This window comes from Bufo gargarizans, chromosome 2 (genome assembly GCF_014858855.1).
Source record: "Bufo gargarizans isolate SCDJY-AF-19 chromosome 2, ASM1485885v1, whole genome shotgun sequence".
NCBI lineage: Eukaryota > Metazoa > Chordata > Amphibia > Anura > Bufonidae > Bufo > Bufo gargarizans.
The window spans coordinates 198942868-198964812 of NC_058081.1; the positions used below are offsets into that span (position 1 = coordinate 198942868).

General features: G+C 43.5%; 1 protein-coding gene across 1 annotated transcript in view; it reads right to left on the reverse strand.

Moving 5' to 3' along the window:
• LOC122927741 (alpha-protein kinase 3-like) overlaps nucleotides 1–21945 on the reverse strand; it is a 139416-nt gene that overhangs the window by 64871 nt on the left and 52600 nt on the right. Inside the window, exons 4-5 of the mRNA XM_044279877.1 lie at nucleotides 12230–12347; nucleotides 10729–12148 (exon numbers count right to left, since the gene is read on the reverse strand). Coding sequence (XP_044135812.1) covers nucleotides 10729–12148; nucleotides 12230–12347 — 1538 coding nt within the window. The remainder of the gene's footprint in view (nucleotides 1–10728; nucleotides 12149–12229; nucleotides 12348–21945) is intronic.

Here is a 21945-nt window from a genome sequence, read left to right on the forward strand (position 1 = left end):
CAGAAAGCAGAGGAGCTACAAAGAACAAGTCTCGTTATACAGAATCCATCATGTTCATGCACAGTCCATTGAATTCTATAGGCACTATGTAATTCTTGAATTTCCCTGCAGTGGCGCTGCAGGGAAAATTGCAGTTAGGTTTACCAACAGATTATAGTGGATTGCTGGTCATCAGCAGAGGGACATGTGATCATTTTATTTATCCAAAGTTAACAGTCCCTTTAACCATTAGAAGAAGGCAGGGTGGGTCAGTGGATGCTTGCGATTATATATTTAAAATGTGTCATTAGTTAAACTTATTGTTATAAAACATCATGTTCAGTTGTTCCTAAAAACCAATGGCTTATCTGGAATAATAGAAAAGGAACTATCCAATTCTACTGAATGACATTGCCAAAATGACTGGCCCATAGCTGCTGAATGGCTGCCGTACGTTAGTTGTTGCCTGAAGCCAGGTAAACAGAAAAAAAATCAGAGGAGCAAAATTCACTGATGTTCACTGAGTTTTGGTTGTATTTTATGCAAAGGTCCAGTAACTAAATGCACTATTTATTTATATTAAGAAAAGACCATGGCCCTCTCAATTCACACAGCCTCCATATTAACAAACAACTGCTATTCTTAGTGCAATTGGATTAAAATAAGTATATTTCTGCAGTGGTAAATTTATTGCAATTGGCACTGGAAAGGTTAAATAAAAACAAAAATAAAACCTAACAGAAAGCTTTAGCATCAGATGCTGAGTGCAGAATTTCACATATCTTTGAAGTCATATCTGTGAAAAGCAATGAGAGCCTGCAGATATTTCCATCCAAGAGCAAAAGCTTTACAGCATATCAGCTGATGACATTACTTTAAAAGAAGTATTCAAACTTGTTTAAGGCTACTTTCACACTTGCGGCAGAGTGATTCCGCAAGCAGTTCCGTCGCCAGAACTGTGTGCCGGATCCGTCAAAACGGATGCCAACTGATGGCATTTGTAAGACTGATCAGGATCCTGGTCCGTCTTACAAATGCATTGAAATGCTGGATCCGTCTTTCCGGTGTCATCCGGAAAAAAAACAGATCCGGCATTTATTTTTTTCACCTTCATTTCGGTCTGTGCATGCGCAGACCGGAAGAACGGATCCGGCATTCTGGTATTTTGAATCCGGCACTAACACATTCCTATTGAAAAAAATGCCGGATCCGGCATTCAGGCAAGTGTTCCGGATTTTTGGCCGGAGATAAAACCGTAGCATGCTGCGTTATTATCTCAGTCCTGATCAGTCAAAAAGACTGAACTGAAGACATCCTGATGCATACTGAACGGATTACTCTCCATTCAGAATGCATTAGGATAAAACTGATCAGCTCTTTTCCGGTATAGAGCCCCTAGGACGGAACTCTATGCCAGAAAAGAAAAAGGCTAGTGTGAAAATACCCTTAAAACATCGTAGTGTTTAACCCCTTCCTGACGCAGCAATTTCACATTTTTACATTTTCGTTTTTAGCTCCCGGCCTTCCCAGAGCCATAACTTTTTTACTTTTCCATTCACATAGACATATGAGGACTTGTTTTTTTTGTGAAACAAATTGTGCTTTCTAATAGCACTATTTAATATTGCATAGAATGTAGTGGGAAACTGGAGAAAAAAGTTCAAAATGGGGTGGAATTGGAAAAAAAAAACTGTTTTATCAGTTTTCTTTTTAAGATGTTCACTATGGGCTCTTAATTCTCCGGGTCAGTACAATTACGGCGATACCACATATGTATACTTTTTCTTGTGTTTTAATACTGGGAAAAAATTAAAACTTTTGAGAAAAATATTTTTTCATTACATCGCCACATTCTGACCCCATAACTTTTTTTTATAATTATGTCTACAGAGATGTGTAAGGGCTAGTTTTTTGCGGGATGATCTGTAGTTTTTGTTAATACCATTTTGTGGTGTATGACTTTTTGATCACTTTTTATTCAATTTTTTGAGGAGGTAAATAGATGAAAAATAGCGAATCGACCATTTTTATTTCTGTTATGCCATTCAGCGTATGGGATTTTTTAAATATTTTAATAGTACAGCCGTTTTCGCACATGGTGATGGCCATGATGTTGATTTTTTTATTGTTTAAATATTTTAATTTTGTGGAAAGGGGGGGGTGATTAGAATTTTTATATTTTTTTATTTATTTATATTTTTTAAAACTTTTTTTTAGGTCCCCAAGTGGACCACAATGTGCAGTCATCAGATTTGCATAGAAATGAATTTTCTCCATTATGCTATACAGAAATTGATATACACTACGTGCAGAATTATTAGGCAAATTAGTATTTTGACCACATCATCCTCTTTATGCATGTTGTCTTACTCCAAGCTGTATAGGCTCGAAAGCCTACTACCAATTAAGCATATTAGGTGAGGTGCATCTCTGTAATGAGAAGGGGTGTGGTCTAATGACATCAACACCCTATATCAGGTGTGCATAATTATTAGGCAACTTCCTTTCCTTTGGCAAAATGGGTCAAAAGAAGGACTTGACAGGCTCAGAAAAGGCAAAAATAGTGAGATATCTTGCAGAGGGATGCAGCACTCTTAAAATTGCAAAGCTTCTGAAGCGTGATCATCGAACAATCAAGCGTTTCATTCAAAATAGTCAACAGGGTCGCAAGAAGCGTGTGGAAAAACCAAGGCGCAAAATAACTGCCCATGAACTGAGAAAAGTCAAGTGTGCAGCTGCCAAGATGCCACTTGCCACCAGTTTGGCCATATTTCAGAGCTGCGACATCACTGGAGTGCCCAAAAGCACAAGGTGTGCAATACTCAGAGACATGGCCAAGGTGAGAAAGGCTGAAAGACGACCACCACTGAACAAGACACACAAGCTGAAACGTCAAGACTGGGCCAAGAAATATCTCAAGACTGATTTTTCTAAGGTTTTATGGACTGATGAAATGAGAGTGAGTCTTGATGGGCCAGATGGATGGGCCCGTGGCTGGATTGGTAAAGGGCAGAGAGCTCCAGTCCGACTCAGACGCCAGCAAGGTGGAGGTGGAGTACTGGTTTGGGCTGGTATCATCATAGATGAGCTTGTGGGGCCTTTTTGGGTTGAGGATGGAGTCAAGCTCAACTCCCAGTCCTACTGCCAGTTTCTGGAAGACACCTTCTTCAAGCAGTGGTACAGGAAGAAGTCTGCAAGGTAAGAAAAACATGATTTTCATGCAGGACAATGCTCCATCACACGCGTCCAAGTACTCCACAACGTGGCTGGCAAGAAAGGGTATAAAAGAAGAAAATCTAATGACATGGCCACCTTGTTCACCTGATCTGAACCCCATTGAGAACCTGTGGTCCATCATCAAATGTGAGATTTACAAGGAGGGAAAACAGTACACCTCTCTGAACAGTGTCTGGGAGGCTGTGGTTGCTGCTGCACGCAATGTTGATGGTGAACAGATCAAAACACTGACAGAATCCATGGATGGCAGGCTTTTGAGTGTCCTTGCAAAGAAAGGTGGCTATATTGGTCACTGATTTGTTTTTGTTTTGTTTTTGAATGTCAGAAATGTATATTTGTGAATGTTGAGATGTTATATTGGTTTCACTGGTAAAAATAAATAATTGAAATGGGTATATATTTGTTTTTTGTTAAGTTGCCTAATAATTATGTACAGTAATAGTCACCTGCACACACAGATATCCCCCTAAAATAGCTAAAACTAAAAACAAACTAAAAACTACTTCCAAAAATATTCAGCTTTGATATTAATGAGTTTTTTGGGTTCATTGAGAACATGGTTGTTGTTCAATAATAAAATGAATCCTCAAAAATACAACTTGCCTAATAATTCTGCACTCCCTGTATTATGCTGCCACCTGCTGGCCTGAATTGTAATATATAACTAATGAGCCTGGAAGCCTACACAGGCTTAAGTCAGGCTCATTACTTATATTGAACGCCTTCCCCGATTTCACCTTCTGGGTTTCAGGCCTCTTAGATGCCATGGTCACATTTGACCCAGGCATCACGGGTGTATGCTGCATGAAACAGCAGGCACCCATTAGCTATGGTGCTCACTCTGCTGTTTAGCAGGTGCCATCTTCAAAGACCCGACATCCGCCGTACAAGTAGGATGGATGTTACGAAGGGGTTAAAGGGGTTGTCAGAGATAAGTAAAAATCTTAGACATGCCTCTTAAAGGGGTTGTCTCACTTCAGCAAATAGCATTTATCATGTAGAGAAAATTAATACAAGGCACTTACTAATGTATTGTGATTATCCATATTGCTTCATTTGCTGGCTGGAATAAATTTTCCATCACATTATACACTGCTCGTTTCCATGGTTACAGACCACCCTGCAATCCATCAGTGGTGTTCGTGCTTGCACACTATAAGAAAAAGCACTAGTCTACGTGCGCTCCCACGGTCCCAGCCACCAGAGAGGGTGGCACTTTTTCTTATAGTGCGCAAGCACGACCACCACTGATGGATTGCAGGGTGGTCTGTAACCATGGAAATCAGCAGTGTATATTGTGATGGAAAAATGAATCCAGCCAGCAAAGAAAGCAATATGGATAACAACAATACATTAGTAAGTGGCTTATATTAACTTCCTCTACATAATAAATGCCATGTGAGACAACCCCTTTAATGGTCTAAAACAAAAAATGATGGTATACTCTTTTTTTTTTTTAGACCATCTGAAGGCGTGTCCAAAATGTTTAATTATGTTGGACAACTGCTTTAATATGAACACCTTACCAGAATGTGCTGGGTAAGGCCTCTTGCACACGACCGTGTGCTACGTGTGCCCGTGCTGCGGTCTGCAAATTGCGGTCCGCAATGCACGGTCACCGACCTGGGTGAAGCCGTATGCGGATCGCGGACCCATTCACATGAATGGAGTCCGCGATCCATCTGTTTCGCAAAAAGATTGAACAAGTTCTATTTTTTGGGCGGAACGGAAGCACGAAAGCCCACGGAAGCTTCCGTTCCGCGCTGCATCTTGCGGACCCATTTCTTTGATTCAAAACCTGTTCAACTTTATTGATAATATAGGGGTTGGTCCTCAAGCCTAATTTCCTCTGGTGGGCCCGAATCCGCAAAAAATACGGATGACATCCGTATGCATTCCCTATTTTGCGGAACGGAACAGCTGTCCCTTTATAGAACAGTACTATCCTTGTACGTAATGCGGACAATAATAGGACATGTTATATTTTTTTGCGGAATGGAAATACGGACATACAGAAACGGAATGCACATGGAGTACCTTCCTTTTTTTTTTAGGACCCATTTTGCAAAAAAAAAAATAGAACGGACACGGAAATAAAATACATTCGTGTTCATGAGCCCTTACTCTGGATTACAATGCAACTATACTCCTATGTATTATTGTTAGGCTACATGCACACGACCGTGTGCCCCCCTTGGCCGTATTGCGGACCGCAGCATGGGCACGGAGTCCTAACGTTCGTGTGCATGTAGCCTTAGATAATGACAACCATTCATTGTAGTACATGTATATATGTTAGGCCTCTTTCACACTTGCGTTGTCCGGATCCGGCGTGTACTCCACTTGCCGGAATTACACGCCGGATCTGGAAAAACGCAAGTGTACTGAAAGCATTTGAAGACGGATCCGTCTTCAAAATAATTTCAGTGTTACTATGGCACCCAGGACGCTATTAAAGTCCTGGTTGCCATAGTAGTAGTGGGGAGCGGGGGAGCAGCATACTTACCATCCGTGCAGCTCCCGGGGCGCTCCAGAATGACGTCAGAGCGCCCCATGCGCATGGATGACGTGTCCATGCGATCACGTGATCCATGCGCTTGGGGCGCCCTGACGTCACTCTGGAGCGCCCCGGGAGCCGCACAGATGGTAAGTATACTGCTCCCCCGCTCCCCACTGCACTTTACCATGGCTGCCAGGACTTTAGCATCCCGGCAGCCATGGTAACCATTGAGAAAAAGCTAAACGTCGGATCCGGCAATGCGCCGAAACGACGTTTAGCTTAAGGCCGGATCCGGATCAATGCCTTTTAATGGGCATTCATTCCGGATCCGGCCTTGCGGCAAGTGTTCCGGATTTTTGGCCGGAGCAAAAAGCGCAGCATGCTGCGCTATTTGCTGCGGCCAAAAAACGTTCCGTTCCGGAACGGAAGACATCCTGATGCATCCTGAAGGACGGACTGTCCATTCAGAATGCATTAGGAAAATCCTGATCAGTATTCTTCCGGCATAGAGCCCCGACGACGGAACTCTATGCCGGAAGACTATAACGCAGGTGTGAAAGAGCCCTTACTTATTACAAAGATTTCTGCAATGTCTGAAAATCCCTACGCTGCGGAATTACTGCAGTGGAATTCAGTGCGTTAAATCCCCTGTAATTTACAGTAGTAAGAAATTGGATGACGTTAAAAAAAATGGCATCAGAGGAACAGGAAAATATACCAAAACAAATCGGTTAAATGGATTGAATGACAGATACAAACGGAACACCTTCTGTTTCTCTCCGTCACCTATTGACTTTACGCTGGGTTCAGACCTGAGCGTTCAGGATGTCGCGCTCTGTATGCGCGATTCTACGGGCGTCTGACATACGCGGCTCTGGAATAAGCGAACGCTTATTGTCGCGCGTTCCCGCTAAGTCTATGTACGGGAACGCGTGACAAGACGCCCCAAAGAAGCTCCTGTACTTCTTGGGGCGTCGGGCGTTTTACAGCGCGATCGTACGTGCTGTAAAACGCTCAGGTGATAACCATTCCCATAGGGAATCATTGGTTCTTGCCTGTTGAGCGTTTTACAGCGCGTAGGAACGCGCTGTAAAACGCTCAGGTCTGAACCCAGCCTTAGTGTTCCAATATGTTTCTGTTATTTTTCAGCACACAGCACTTTTTCACCCCCATCAAAAATAGCGGAAACTGACAGAACAGACGCAAGCTGAGCACAACAAATGCTTAAAATAACCCATTCAAACAAAGAAGAATTAAAGGGTTTTTTTTCCCCCCATTTTTCAGTTTCTCTAACCCTGGGTTCACCCTTGAGCGTTTCTGAGACGCACGTTTTTATGCACGTTTTTTGCAATAGTAAACGCGCGTTTGACGCTCGTTTGTGTGATTGACTGCAGTGTTGTCCAATGAGTCTATGGCCAAAACGCGCGACAAACGCCCCAAAAAAAGCTCAAGAACTTGTTTATGCATCGGGCGTTTTACAGCGCGTTCAAACGCGCTGTAAAACGCTCAAGTGTGAACCAGGGCCATAGGGAAGCATTGGTTTTCACGTGTTGAGCGTTTTACAGCGCGTTTGAACGCGCTGTAAAACGCTCAGGTGTGAACTTAGGGTAATGGAACAGAAATATGGAAATCACAAGCTGATCTGAACAAACCCTGTGGTATGGATTTTAAATCAGCAGCAATTCAATTTATGTTGCGTGTTGGAACTGCATACCGTACCTCACCCTTTGCAATGCAGAGAATGAAATCCACAAAATGTATGCAACAAAAACTGCACCATTTTTTGCATCTGTGGAATTCTAGAATCTATGCTGCAGGTTTTTAACAATTTGCAGTGAACCAATCCTGTGTGGATATACCTTTAAGATCTGAATAAGGCCTCCTGCACACGACCGTATGGCTTTTTCAGTATTTTGTGGTCCGCAAAAAAACGTATCCGCAAAAAATACGGATGACGTCTGTGTGCATTCCATTTTTTTTTAGGATCCATACGTTTGTGTGCAAGAGGCCTAAGATCTTCTGGAGCATAGACTACATAGGTACAACTACATTGCAACATGTGTTGCGCGACATTCATGTCACACCAAAGTTGCTCGCCATTTTTTATAATGATAGTCAATGGTGTTGGACTGTGACATGGATCCATGATGGCCTCTGTGTGCTGCTGTAGACTATCTGTTGTAGATCTGTTGGACAGTGTACATATGGAGATATTCTACCTATAAGCAATGTTTTGTAGGGTTACAGAATACCTAAAAATGAAAACTTTGCTTTTGTTGAGATTTATTAACATTTTAAGTAGTTTCAGATTTTACTTTTGACAGATAGAAATTTCAGAAAACATCTGACATCTCCTAAGTCTGTCTTCAGCTGCCAAACAAGGTTGAAGAGAGCCGATTGCAGCTGAAGGGGCACACTGCTCCGCTGAGCGCTTCTGCCCCTTTGTCTCAATGATAGATGGGGGTCTCAGCACCAGGACCAGTTAAAACTTCTGAAATGTTACTGTGACCTGTCAGAAGGTTTCTAAAATTTCTGTTACTCTTTAAATATAAATCATAAAGCTTATAAAAGAGCACTTTTCTAACATGAGCCGCTAATAGCGTTTTAAATGTATGTATCTACCGTTGTGCTCATAAGTTGACATAGCCCAGGAAGCTTCTGTAAGACTTGTCCTATTCTTAATAGAACATGAGTGATCAGATACGTTCATTTTAATGTGTTTCACATGAAATCATTATCCATCATAGAATAGCACATCCATTAAACAATCCACAGCAGTAAAGGATATAATACAATTCTCCCGTTCAAAAGTGTCCCTTAAAAAACATACAATTTGTATGAAGGATGTCTGGAAGCCCTCCACATTCACACAATGGTAGTCTATGGGTTTATTCACACAGCCGTTTTTAGTCCGTTTTCACAGACCAACAGCCCCCATACAATTAAAGGGGTCGGTTTTCTAATGGCCATTCCTTAGAAAGGCGTCAGTAAAAATCGGCTGTTTAAAGCCAGACCATTTTTTCACTCTTGTCTGAATGTTGCCTTATTTGTTTAAAGGGGCTGTCCAGGATCAGAGCTGAACCCAGACATATCCTCATTTTCACCTAGGCAGCCCCCCTGATATGCGCATCGGAGAATGCTCTCGCTTGCTCTGCGCGATACAGCTGTTTGTTTACATTTTTACACTGCTAGGAGGAGGCTTCTGCCTAGCAGTGTTGCCGGTGACATCAAGGACACTGATGGGCGAGCTTTAGTGCTGCCCTAGCTGTTTTACAGGGAGGCTGTCTGGGTGAAAATAGGGATATGTCCGGGTTCAGCTCTGAACCTGTACAACCCCTTTAAGAGAAGTCTGGAGTTCAGTAGAAGTTGAACAGGACTAACTGTTTCTGGCTTTATAAAGTAGATCTGGTTTTTGACTGTGGATCCTATTTTCCCCATGCTCCAGTAAGGGCGGTAAGTGTCATACATAGGTTTTTTTAGGTGTTATTTATGAAGTGAAGTAAGCTACTTTTTGGTGTATTTTTGGCGCAGATTTAGTCGCAAAGGGGATTTGTGGCCGAATCTATGACTTTTCTCTGCTCACGCCACTTTTCCAAGATGGCAGAAAAAAGGGACATGGCATGGGCAGGCTGGCTGTGCCATCTCATTTATCTTTTCCTACGCCTATTTTTGGTGGAGAAAAGGACATAAATCTACATCAGCAAGTTGCACAGTCAGCACCTCTACAGTACATAACTTAAGCGCATTGAGCGCCAGCGCATGGTTATTAAGACCAGCATCTTAGATGTTTTAGACGCCAGCCTTAATAAGGCCCTGCAATGGTGGTGGACCCGCCGCAGTTATGTAGAGGCGTCGCTTTTAAATGCAAGACAGCTTCCTAGCTGTCTTACATTTAGACCATTTTCTATGCCTAAAAAAGCCATAGAAAATGATAAATGAGACGGGTCTTCTGGCCCATCCCCTTCCCCACCCCGCCCACTTTTTTAGACCTGGTGTGAGCGGGGAGAAGTCGCAGATTGCAGTGCAAAGGGCCTTTCCCTGCAATCTGCACCAGAAATACATCTAATATAAAGAGGTTTTCTGGGTTTTAGATATTGTTAGCCTATAGGTCATCAATATCAGATCTGTGGGGGTCCAACACCTGTTGATAGAGCCTTGTGCTTCCAGCTCCATACACTGTATATTTTCTTTCAGAGGCTGCCAGAACCAGCTGATCAATGGAGGTGTTGTGTGTCAGACCCCTGCTGATCTGCTATTATTAACCTGTCCTGAGAATAGGCCATAAATATACAAGTTCTGGAAAACCCCTTTAACAAATGCCTAAAGAAATGCTTAAAAAAAAAATACACACACAAAAAACTGCAGCACCCTAGCCAGGTTCTCTCAAGAACTAAGAAACTCAAAGTTTTTTTTACACAGATACTAATTACAATCATACAAGGCACACGTCTTTATGTATATCCTTATAATTACCATTTCAACCTGTGTGTTTCACTTGACATTTGAGCATTATCAGCCCAGCATTCAAAGGTATGTGAAATGTTGATCTAAGCAATCTGTAATTTCAATTTTCATTATGATTACTGATGACAAACTAAGAAATTATGATTTGCAGGATCACTCATATTCTCCCAAAAATATCTTTAAATTTTCTCAAAAATAAATTTCCTACAGAATCTGTGTAGAAAGCTGCAGCAAAAGATGAAACTGCTGTTTGTTTAGACAACATTGTCTAAACACATGAGACAGTGCTAATATTGGCATAATAAACCTGTGAGGTGCATACTTTAGGTCCTCACATGACGCTTGAGATGTGATTTTATACAAAAGAATGCAGGAAGTGGAATGATAGTATGTGGAACAGAGAGTAAAGGTGTCACGATAGGATAGTTATAGGACTATATCCAAACATATGAGTGTCTTGTCTATAATTAGGTGCTGTCTGTGATCTTAGTCAAGATGGAAACTTTTGTTTTATTTATCATGCAAGCAAAGAAGAAAATAAAACTTACTTCATTGAGGTCTTCCGAGGATATCCTGTTCTCCTCCGAGTTTTGAAGGTCATGTGTTTCTCCCAGTCTTGCACGTTCATCACTTCTAGCCTTTTGTGATACATTACAAGAAGAATCCAGCACTTCTGATTCTTTCTTTAGCTTCTGCTCAGCAGCATTACCAATTTTGGCAGACACAAGTGTGGAAGAACCTGTTGAATTGTCTACAACTGGTTTTGGTGGTTCATCCATTGGCTTAGGGTCTTTTGTACTCTTATCATGGATTGAAACCGATTTAGTTGAAGGAAATTCATTTTTTGTGCTTGTTGTTTGTGGAGGTTTGCGTCCAACAGATAGTTCTCTTTGCTCCTTTGAACGTCTTGGGGCTGCTTTTGGTATTTTTATTTGTCCTTGAGCTGATGGACTTGCTGGACTCACAACTTCTGTCGGAACTTCATTTTTTGTCTTCTTGACTTGGTCAAGAGGTAATTTAGTTTCTGGTTGTGATGGTGAGTCATCAAAGTACATATCCTTTAAGGAAAAATTGACATCATCCTTACTTTGTAGATGACCTGGTTTTGGAATAGAAGATTCACCTGCCTTCTTACTGGAAACAGTATTAACTTTTGTTTTGTTTAGATCTTTTGCTACCGTTGTTTTTGCTGATTTATTAGATAGGATGGAAGGTGCAAATCTTTTATTCACAGCAACTGGTGTTGTCTGAACCTCCATCTTTTCATCTTGCATCTTTGTGGCATCTTTACCAAATCTAGATCTTCTTTGAACAGGACTTATGCCTTCAGTTTTCTTGGCAGTTCCCTGTTTCGTCTCCTGTTTTGTTAAGTTTGTTGTACTTAAAGGAGGCTCTTCCTCTTTTTTCTTCTTCTTTGCATAAGACTCCTTTGGTGTAGTTTTTTGGGTTATGACTTCCACTGTTTCATAAACATATGCAAGGAATTCTTTACCATTTTCTTCTATGTTTTCAGGTACGCTGTAACCATTGGTGGTTACCTCTTCTTTCTGTTGTGTTTCCATCACATGGAAGCCATTGACCACATTATGTGGTTTCTCCTTTATGTTTGTTGCTTCATCTTGAAGCCTAGAGTTTGGATCTGGAACATGAACCTTAACAGGCTCTTCTTTTTCTATTGATTCTGTTGATGTATCTTTATTTTCTGATGATAATCTTCTCTTTCTTTGTATCCTTTCAGGACTCAATGCTCTCAGTCTTTCACTTTCACTAAAATTTTCCTGAACCTGTTTTCTACTCTGCTCAATTTCACGCATTTTGGCTTCTGCTTTTCTCTTCAGCTTTGCAAACCACCTTTGGTGAATTTTGTATTCAGTCATGGTTCCAACCTCTAATACTCCAGAACAGGACACAATACCTTTGTTATTTCTGGCTGAGGCTTGATAAATTGCAGCATCTTCTTCACTACACCTGTAAAATAAAAAATGAATTATCTGCACCATAGATATACTGTATGGTAATTGGAGATGTACATTTTGTTGTTAAACATACTTATAAATTTGTAAAGTGTGCCGCTTTCCATTACGAAAAATTTCATATTTTGGTAAACCACAATATCGGTCCATTTCTTGATCATCTTTGTACCATGTAACCTCAGGTTCTGGATATCCTGCAAGTAAACCAATACAGGAATCAATCAATAGGTTACTGGGAGGGAGGTTATGGGAGGAGTAAACTAGAAATTAATTATTTCCATTATCTTAAAAGAAAGTTGTGAATGTTCAATTGTAGTGTTCATAAATGACTGATATGGAAAAACTGAATAACACAGTGTGACTTTAATAGAATTAGAAATTTTAACCCGAAGCAAAGATTAAGATTGCTGTCCTATCCATAAATCAACATACCCTCACCAAGGCACAGAGGCTTTATAACATTGTAACAGACACCATGATTACAGCGGTGTGTCACTTGTCAACGTGCAGTGATTTTCTTAAAATTATAGTTATCAGTGCTATGTGAGCCAGGAATCCCCATATTCATGAGTGGTTTGCTACTCTGTAGTCTGCCCTCATGCTGCTGATTGGCCTCTTTCCCTATTATGTTGCATAGGGAGAAAGCTGTCCATCAGGGGTTGGTTGATGGTGGAGGATTTTAGGCTCCCACAGTACTCAACCTTCAATCACCACTTTGAAACCATTTGTTCTTATGCATCATTATTTCAAGATCTCTGCTTGCTATAAGTGAATCATATTATTCTTTATGTATATAGCAACAACATATACAGCAGCACTTTACAAATCAGAGGGTACATGAATAAAGAAAATCAGACATTACATAGTAACAAACTAATCAACAATTCAAACAATTGGAGTGAGGGCCCTGCTCATAAGAACTTCCAATCTATGAGAAAGCAGGGGAGGCAGAAAAGGTAAAAAGTGCTAGCTTTGTACAATGGTCTAATAGTGTACATGTAAAGCTACTCCAGCCAGTCACCAGCCAGTATCTGTAGTGCTTTGAGTGAATTGAGTGTGGTGGATATGGTAAGTTGGGATTAGGTTCTGAGGAATAATGTTCAACTGGGGTGAATGTACAACAGTACCCTGTTGTGATTTTGACAATAACCCATCCCCTTGACAGTGACCTCCACAGAGCTCCGTTCACTTAAAGTGCGACCTCCACAACACTCTAACCCCTTAACAGTGACCTATACAGCACCCTGCCCCTTAACACTGACCTCCATAGCAGACCATCCCCATAACTGTGACATTCACCCTTTCCTGCCCCCTTAACAGAGACCTCCACAGCGCCCGCCCCTTTAACAGTGACTGCCACAGTCCCCTGCCCCCTTAACAGTAACCTCCACAGTGCCTACCCCTTTAACAATGACCTCCAAAGTGCCCTGCCCTCTTAACAGTGACCTCCACAGCGCCCACCCCTTTAACAGTGACCTTCACAGTGCCCGCCTCTTTAACAATAACTTCCACAGTGACCGCCCATTTTGAAAGTGACCTCCACAGAACCCCATCTGCCTAACAGAATTGCCACAATAACCCACCTACTTAACAGTGACTACAGCACTCTGTCTCTTAACACTGACCTCCATAGCAGACCGTTCCCTTAACTGTGACCTCCACAGCACTCTGCTCTAGGGTTGCCAGAGGTCCAGTTTTAGGACGGACGGTCTAGCTTTCAGATTTCCTGTCAGGGCATGGCCTAACCGGAGCCGGGTGGGGGGGTTAAAAGTCAGTCTTTTGAGAGTGGTCTGAGTGGTCACCCTACTCCACTCCCTTAAAAGTGTCATCCACAGCACCCTGTCCCTTTAAAGCTGACCTACAGCAGTGAAGAAAATGGCTGGGTTGTTATGGAAACCTGGTGTAAAACTGTGTATATGTGGAGACTAAGGGCCTGCGAGCTTTTATTGGCTGATAAGGGACATGTGACCGTGTGTATGGCAGTTGGGATATGAGGACCTGCAGGCTTCTATTGGCTAATTCATTTTTTTATATATCTCAGGAACGGTACGTGCTAGAGAGCTGAGACCTGGTCTAAAATCTTCCTGGACACCTGATGTACCTGTGTGTCAAATGTTGTGATTGTAAGTGCGACGGTGCGGATTCATTTAGCAGACATACACACATACACACACACACTCAGCTTTATATATTAGATTGTCGTATGTTGTTTGATAAATTTATCTGATCCTTAAGCCTAACACTTTTGTCTTCAAAAGGTGCTCCAGTTTTCCTACTCCATCCTACTACTCAAGTGAGATTGCGACTTTTTAAAACAGTCAAATAGTCTCAGTTATAAATCTGGAGTGAAACTCATTGACATAGTTAACCACACACATTTTTTCCACCATATTTCAAAACTTGAGAGAGAGGTGTAAAAAAGCAAAAAGGCGCATTTTTGTGCACGTGAGTTCAAAAAGTTGCAAAAGTCACATCTTATGACTTTTTGAAATCAGAATTCTGGAGTGAGGGTATGATAAATCAGGGTCAAGAAGTCCAGTTTTTCAGATAGAAACATATACCCAATTAGTCTATACCTATATACCCATTAGTCTATAATGTTAGTCAAGATTCACTAGTGCCCATTCAAAGATGGACTCAGCAAAATTGTCACAGTTCCTTATAAACATCAGGCATGCCATCAAATGGGTCTGCAGTGGCGATGTGACCAATGTGTGCGATAACAGCACGATTTCTGATGCAACTGGAAATTCTGTTCCAAAATTGTTTTTCCATTACCAGTAAAGGGGAACATAGCTGTGAGATGGACACTACAAATTTTCTGGATGTGTATGACAAGCTGTACCATTGAACATAGTAACTGAGAACATAAAAAGCTATGACCCAAACAGGTCGGTGTGTTTGTCAGTTCAAGCAGCAGGTGCCAAGCTACTCCTGTGGCTAGTTTATCTTTGGACGTCAGTGTTTGAAATGTGATCTATCATCACTTCACACCAGCTTTAAAAACCCTTTTTTTAACCCTTCTATCCAGCAGCGAAATGATTGCATCACTGCATTCTTCAAAGATTCATTTCATTGTCTCGATCCATATAATCTTTGCTAAGCAGCTATTATCTTACAGGGAAGTATCGGAATTATCTATATATGTGCTTTAGTCATGTACTGGTGTTTGCCAGGGGGGTGACTGAGCTGATGGTAATCTTCTACAATTTTTGCTTGCTGCTGATGTAAGTATTGTTCTATTACTTGTTTGGAAAGAGGAGCAGTGTAAACTGTGAGACCCCTTCCAGATTTCTGCTGTTTCTATTTGTGGTCATGGCTACGGCCAAGAGGTATCCGAAGAACCCTAAGGAGAGAAACAATGGGAACAACCTAACCCAGCTAGGCGTGTCTTAGCTAACCTGACTAAATGGCTTGTTGTGTGCCCTAAGCCATGCTCGTGGGTAGGCCTGTAAGTGGGCATACCCTGTGGAATTGAGAAGATAAGGGAGGGAGGGTGGGGCACCTGAAAACACACGCCTGTGAGTGAGGGTGTGGCTCGTATATGAAGAGCCTCCGCCCCTCCCACAAATGCAAGCTGACTAATCAGCCTTACCAACCTGTGGTCATGGCTACGGCCAAGAGATATCCGAAGAACCCTAAGCAGAGAAACAACGGGAACAACCTAACCCAGCTAGGCGTGTCTTAGCTAACCTGGGACTCGATAACCTAGAAAGACAATGACATGGGGTAAAGCTTCTTAATGAAATGAGGCTGAAATGAACCGCAAGTACTAATCTGTAAAATATAAATGAACAAAAAAAAACTTCTGAAAGGTGTGCCATGGAAAATAGTATCAGATGGCCGTATGACCTACCAATGTCGATGACAATTGTGAAATCCCCTAAGCCAAGAGCCACTCCAGAGAGTCCCTTATGGCAGGAGCCATGCGTGCGAGTCCCTTATGGCGGGAGCCATGCGGGCGAGTCCCTTATGGCGGGAGCTATGCGGGCGAGTCCCTTATGGCGGGAGCCATGCGTGCGAGTCCCTTATGGCGGGAGCCATGCGTGCGAGTCCCTTATGGCGGGAGCCATGCGTGCGAGTCCCTTATGGCGGGAGCCATGCGTGCGAGTCCCTTATGGCGGGAGCCATGCGTGCGAGTCCCTTATGGCGGGAGCCATGCGTGCGAGTCCCTTATGGCGGGAGCCATGCGTGCGAGTCCCTTATGGCGGGAGCCATGCGTGCGAGTCCCTTATGGCGGGAGCCATGCGTGCGAGTCCCTTATGGCGGGAGCCATGCGTGCGAGTCCCTTATGGCGGGAGCCATGCGTGCGAGTCTCATATGGCGGAAGCCATGCGTGCGAGTCTCATATGGCGGAAAAAATTATCAGGTGGCCGTGCGAACTACAAGTGTCGGTGCCAATCGTGGGGTCCTATAAGCGAACAGCCACTCGGGCGAGCCTCTTATGTTTTTTTGTTTTTTTGCAGCACTAGAATGCCTTAGGGACTCGCCCCCAACAGAAAACCTGGGACACTAACCAGCCTACAAACATGTCGTACCCCTAACAAACAAAATATGAAAAACAGTCAAGGGGCCCCTGGAGCCATGAGGCCGGATCAATCATAGGGCCCCCGACCAGAGGCCCCCGAAGCCAGAGGGATGACGTTGCAGTGACGATAAGTAATTAAAACGTAAGCCGGACCTGATGGGATATGCAGCGACTTAAATGATTGGATTGGCCTAAGGAACATAACTGCCAACAGGCGTTGAAAATATAGACATTAGAAATCCGAAGCACGTGCATACATAAAACACTAACCACCGCAAACCATAAAACGTAAACATGAAATTGAAACAGAGAAGGGAGAAAAACAAGAGCCTGAGGCATTGCAAGTTCGCTAAGAGAAGTCTCTTATCGTGATAAACAAATGAACAGCTTGTGAAAACATAGCAGGAAACTTACTCCTATTGGCAAACTGACCTCCGCCGAGGAGCGGTTTGGTGAACTGGGGCAGGAGACCAATCTAAGTAAATACGAACCAGAAGTAAAAGGGGACCAGTCTGAGTGAATATGAACCAGGATTAAAGAACCAGAGCGGTGGGTGCAGACTGCCCCGGTGAGACTATTGAGTTAAACCATGACGTAGCAATGAACAGGAGAATGCAGCTTTGAGTGGAAGCAGAGTACAACACATGATGTAACAACAAATGGGTGAATGGAGCTTTGGATGTGAGTGGTACCTAAAAAACATGGTATGGGCGCAGCTCTGAGTATGGGTAGCGCATGAAAACCATGGTATAAAGCAGACATATGAATGCAATTTGAAAGTGAGCAGAGTATTGGCGTGATGCGAAAGCAGACACGTGAACGCAGCTCTAGTAGTGAATGGAGTATAGGACAAGATGTAAAAGCAGACATGCGGACGCAGCTTTGGATATGAACGGAATATTAACTTGATGTGACAGCAGACATGGAAAGCGGCTTTGGTGAGTGGGGTATACGACCTGGTGTAGCAGTATAAGTGTGAACACCACTCTGGGTTTAAGCAGAGCATAAAATTTGGTATAACAGCAGCTCTGGTTGTGAACGGAGCATAACATAGATGTAACAGCAACATGAACGCAGTTCTTGAAATGGGCCTAGAAAGAACCTGTAGTAGTATAGGACGTGTGAACGCAGCTCTGGGTGCGAGTAGAGTAAACCCGATATACCAATAGAGTGGGGTATGGCAGAGACTTATTCTAACAACAAAACATGACACATAGCGTAGTATCAGCAGCGGCTGAACCTGACGGTCCAATTGTCACCCAACATTTAGCTTGTCCTGGGCGATCCATGGTATCTGCAGTAGCTAAACCTGGGCGATCCAGGTGACATACAACATTTAACGTGGCCTGGGCGATCCAGGTGACATACAACATTTAACGTGGCCTGGGCGATCCAGATGACATACAACATTTAACGTGGCCTGGGCGATCCAGGTGACATACAACATTTAACGTGGCCTGGGCGATCCAGGTGACATACAACATTTAACTCGGCCTGGGCGATCCAGGTGACATACAATATTTAACGTGGCCTGGGCGATCCAGGTGACATACAACATTTAACGTGACCTGGGCGATCCAGGTGACATACAATATTTAACGTGGCCTGGGCGATCCAGGTGACATACAACATTTAACGTGGCGTGGGCGATCCAGGTGACATACAACATTTAACTTGGCCTGGGTGATCCAGGTGACACATAACATATGACTCGGCCTGGGCGATCCAGGTAACAAGACAAATGACATAGCCGTGATCTGCAGTGGCTGAACCTGGACGATCCTGGTGACATACAACATTTAACGTGGCCTGGGCGATCCAGGTGACACACAACATGTAACTCGGCCTGAGCGATCCAGGTAACACATAACATGTAACTCGGCCTGGGCGATCCAGGTAACAAGACTAATGACATAGCCGGTATATGCAGTGGCTGAACCTGGGCGATCCAGGTGACAAACAACATGTAACTCGGCCTGAGCGATCCAGGTAACAAGACAAAAACATATAGTATCAACCTGGACGGACAAGGTAACATGCGGCCTGTGCACCTGAGAACACACGCCTGTGAGTGAGGCTGTGGCTCGTATATGAAGAGCCTCCGCCCCTCCCACAAATGCAGGCTGACTAATCAGCCTTACCAACTTGTCACAATCAACACACCATTCAATAGCTTTTTCAGAGGAAAACCAGAACTGTGTAATAAAGTTCAAATAAAATGTGCACACCAGCAGGACCTTGACCACCTGGCAGTAGTCCAAAATAGATGGAAAAAAGAATAGTTATGATTTTTTCAAAAAATGACAAAATGAACCGGAGTAGACAAAAACAATCTTTACATTACAAAAATTATGACTAACTGTGTATAGGTATAGTGATGAACATCGGTCAGGACGTTTTGCGTTCGCGTTTTCGTGGCGGGCCCCATTCACTTTAATGGCAGGCGAACCTGAAAAACCTAAAGGTCATATTTGCAGCCACCAAATACTTACTAGAAGTGCACAAATGGTCCCACAATATGGACAGTGACAGACCAGATGGAAATCAATAGCCAAAATTCCCACAAAAAATATGTATTTTAATCAGGGTCCATTTTTATGCATCTTAAATGGAAACTCTCAAAAATGTGCCCTGCTGGAGCCAGGAATCATTTTATTTTAGGCCACGAGAGTACAGGCCCAAAAGGCATTCACCTGACAGAAAAGAACAAGTGATTATGTGGCTGGAGGTACATTAGGTGGTCACCGAATAACAATTTTACTGTAGGCCAGTGGAGTAGAGGCCCCAAAAATTAGGCATTCACCTGACAGAAAAGAACAAGTGATTATGTGGCAGGAGGTATATTAGACGGTCAGTGGATAAATTTTTTACTGTAGGCCACTGGAGTAGAGGCCCCCAAAATTAGGCATTCACCTGACAGAAAAGGCCTTTTATGCCGCTGTATATACATAAGACAAGGACTATTCTTTGTTCTGGGTGGTGGCGGACATGGGTAGGCTGGCATGAGGAAATTCAATTACACACGGTCGTCACAGGTGTTGAATTCCTCCGAGATCCATGTCTCATTCAGTTTTAGAAATGTGAGGTAGTCCACACTGTCGTGAGCTAGGCGAGTGCGCTTATTGGTCACGATCCCCCCTGCTGCGCTGAAAGTCCTTTCGGACAGAACACTCGACGAGGGGCAAGCCAAGAGTTCCATGGCAAATTGTGCCAGCTCTGGCCACAGGTCAAGCCTGCACACCCAGTAGTCCAGGGGTTCCTCGCTTTTCAGAGCGTCCACATTGGCTGTTAACCCTATGTAGTTGGACCCCTGTCGGTCTAGGCGTTCCCTGAGGCTCGATCTGGAGGGCGGCTGTCGATGGGTTTGCTGCAAGAATAATCTCATATCCGAAGTGACCAACACATCTTTAAACCGCCCTCTTTTTGCAGGCGCAGTAGGATTGGTACCAGCACCTGTTTCGCTGTGGGTGAAAATTCCTCTGCTAGCGCCCGCAACAGCAGAATGCAGCATCTCTTGCAGAAAGGCCTGGAAATGCTGCATTCTGGCAGCCCACTGTGATGTTGGCAACATGTCCGCCATTTTGTGTTTGTACCAGGGGTCTAAGTACATTGCTGTACTGGTCCTTGCCCTTTATGCTTTTTATGCGGGGGTCCCTCTTCAAACACTATAGCATGAAGGCCCCCATTTGCACTGAATTGGAAGCGGTGGAGCGCCCTGACTCCTGCTCATCGCCCAGGAGAATATCTTCCTCATGTCCTCCCCCCAGCCACAGATTACACCAGGGATCCCCAAAAAGTTTAAATTTAAAGTCCCCCTCAAAGCCTGCTCTTCTTGCTCCTCCTCCTCCCCCCAGCCACCATCCTCCTCTAAATCCTCTTCACACTCCTGCTGACTTGTCTCAGATGCAGTACCCCCCCCTGGGAATTCATTCAGCTCTTGCTCCTCGACAGCTTGATCAATGACACAACGCAATGCACGCTTCAGAAAGAAGGCGTAAGGTACGATGTCACTGATGGCACCCTAGCTGTGACTGACCAGTTTGGGGATCTCATCAAATGGCCGCAGAAGTCTGCATGCGTCGCACATGAGCAGCCACAGGCGCGGTGAAAAAAAACCAAGCTCCCCAGAACCTGTCCTGCTGCAGAGTTTGTACAGGTAGTCGTTAACGGCACGTTGCTGCTGGAGCAGCCTATCAAGCATATACAGTTGTGTTCAAAATTATTTCACCCCCACTGAAATTGAGTGTTTTGGCCAGTTTGACATTGATTTCGATCATTTCAGTCATCTTGTTTACAATTAAATCAAAGAGGAACTTGTAAGTCAGACAAATATAACATAACATTTATAATGAAATAACCACAAATGTCTTTTCTGTGCTCACATCATTATCAGTTTTATTCAACCCCCAAGTGACATTCAATCTTAGTACTTAGTACAACATCCCTTTCCAGTTATAACAGCTTTTAAACGTGAAGCATAGCTTGACACAAGTGTCTTGCAGCGATCTACGGGTATCTTCACCCATTCTTCATGGGCAAAAGCCTCCAGTTCAGTCACATTCTTAGGCTTGCGCGCTGCAACTGCTTTCTTTAAGTCCCACCAGAGGTTCTCAATCGGATTTAAGTCTGGTGACCGCGATGGCCACTTCAAAATGTCTCAGCCTTTAATCTGCAACCATGCTCTAGTGGACTTGGAGGTATGCTTGGGATCATTGTCCTGTTGAAAGGTCCAACGTCTCCCAAGCCTCAGGTTTGTGATGGACTGCATCACATTTTCATCCAATATCTCCTGGTACTGAAGAGAATTCATGGTACCTTGCCCACGCTGAAGCTTCCCTGTACCTGTAGTAGCAAAATAGCCCCAAAGCATGATTGACCCCCCGCCATGCTTCACAGTAGGCAAGGTGTTCTTTTCTTTATAGGCCTTGTTCTTCCTCCTCCAAACATAGCGTTGATCCATGGGCCCAAACAGTTCTAATTTTGTTTCATCAGTCCACAGAACTATATCCGAAAACTTTTGTGGTTTGTCCACATGACTTTTGGCATACTGCAGTCGACTCTTCTTATTCTTTGGAGACAGCAAGGGGGTGCGGCTGGGAGTTCTGGCATGGAGGCCTTCATTACGCAGTGTGCGCCTTATTGTCTGAGATGAAACTTCAGTACCCACATCTGACAAATCTTTTTTCAGTTCCTCAGCAGTCACACGGGGACTTTTCTCCACTTTGCGCTTCAGGTAGCGCACAGCAGTCGAAGTCAGCGTCTTC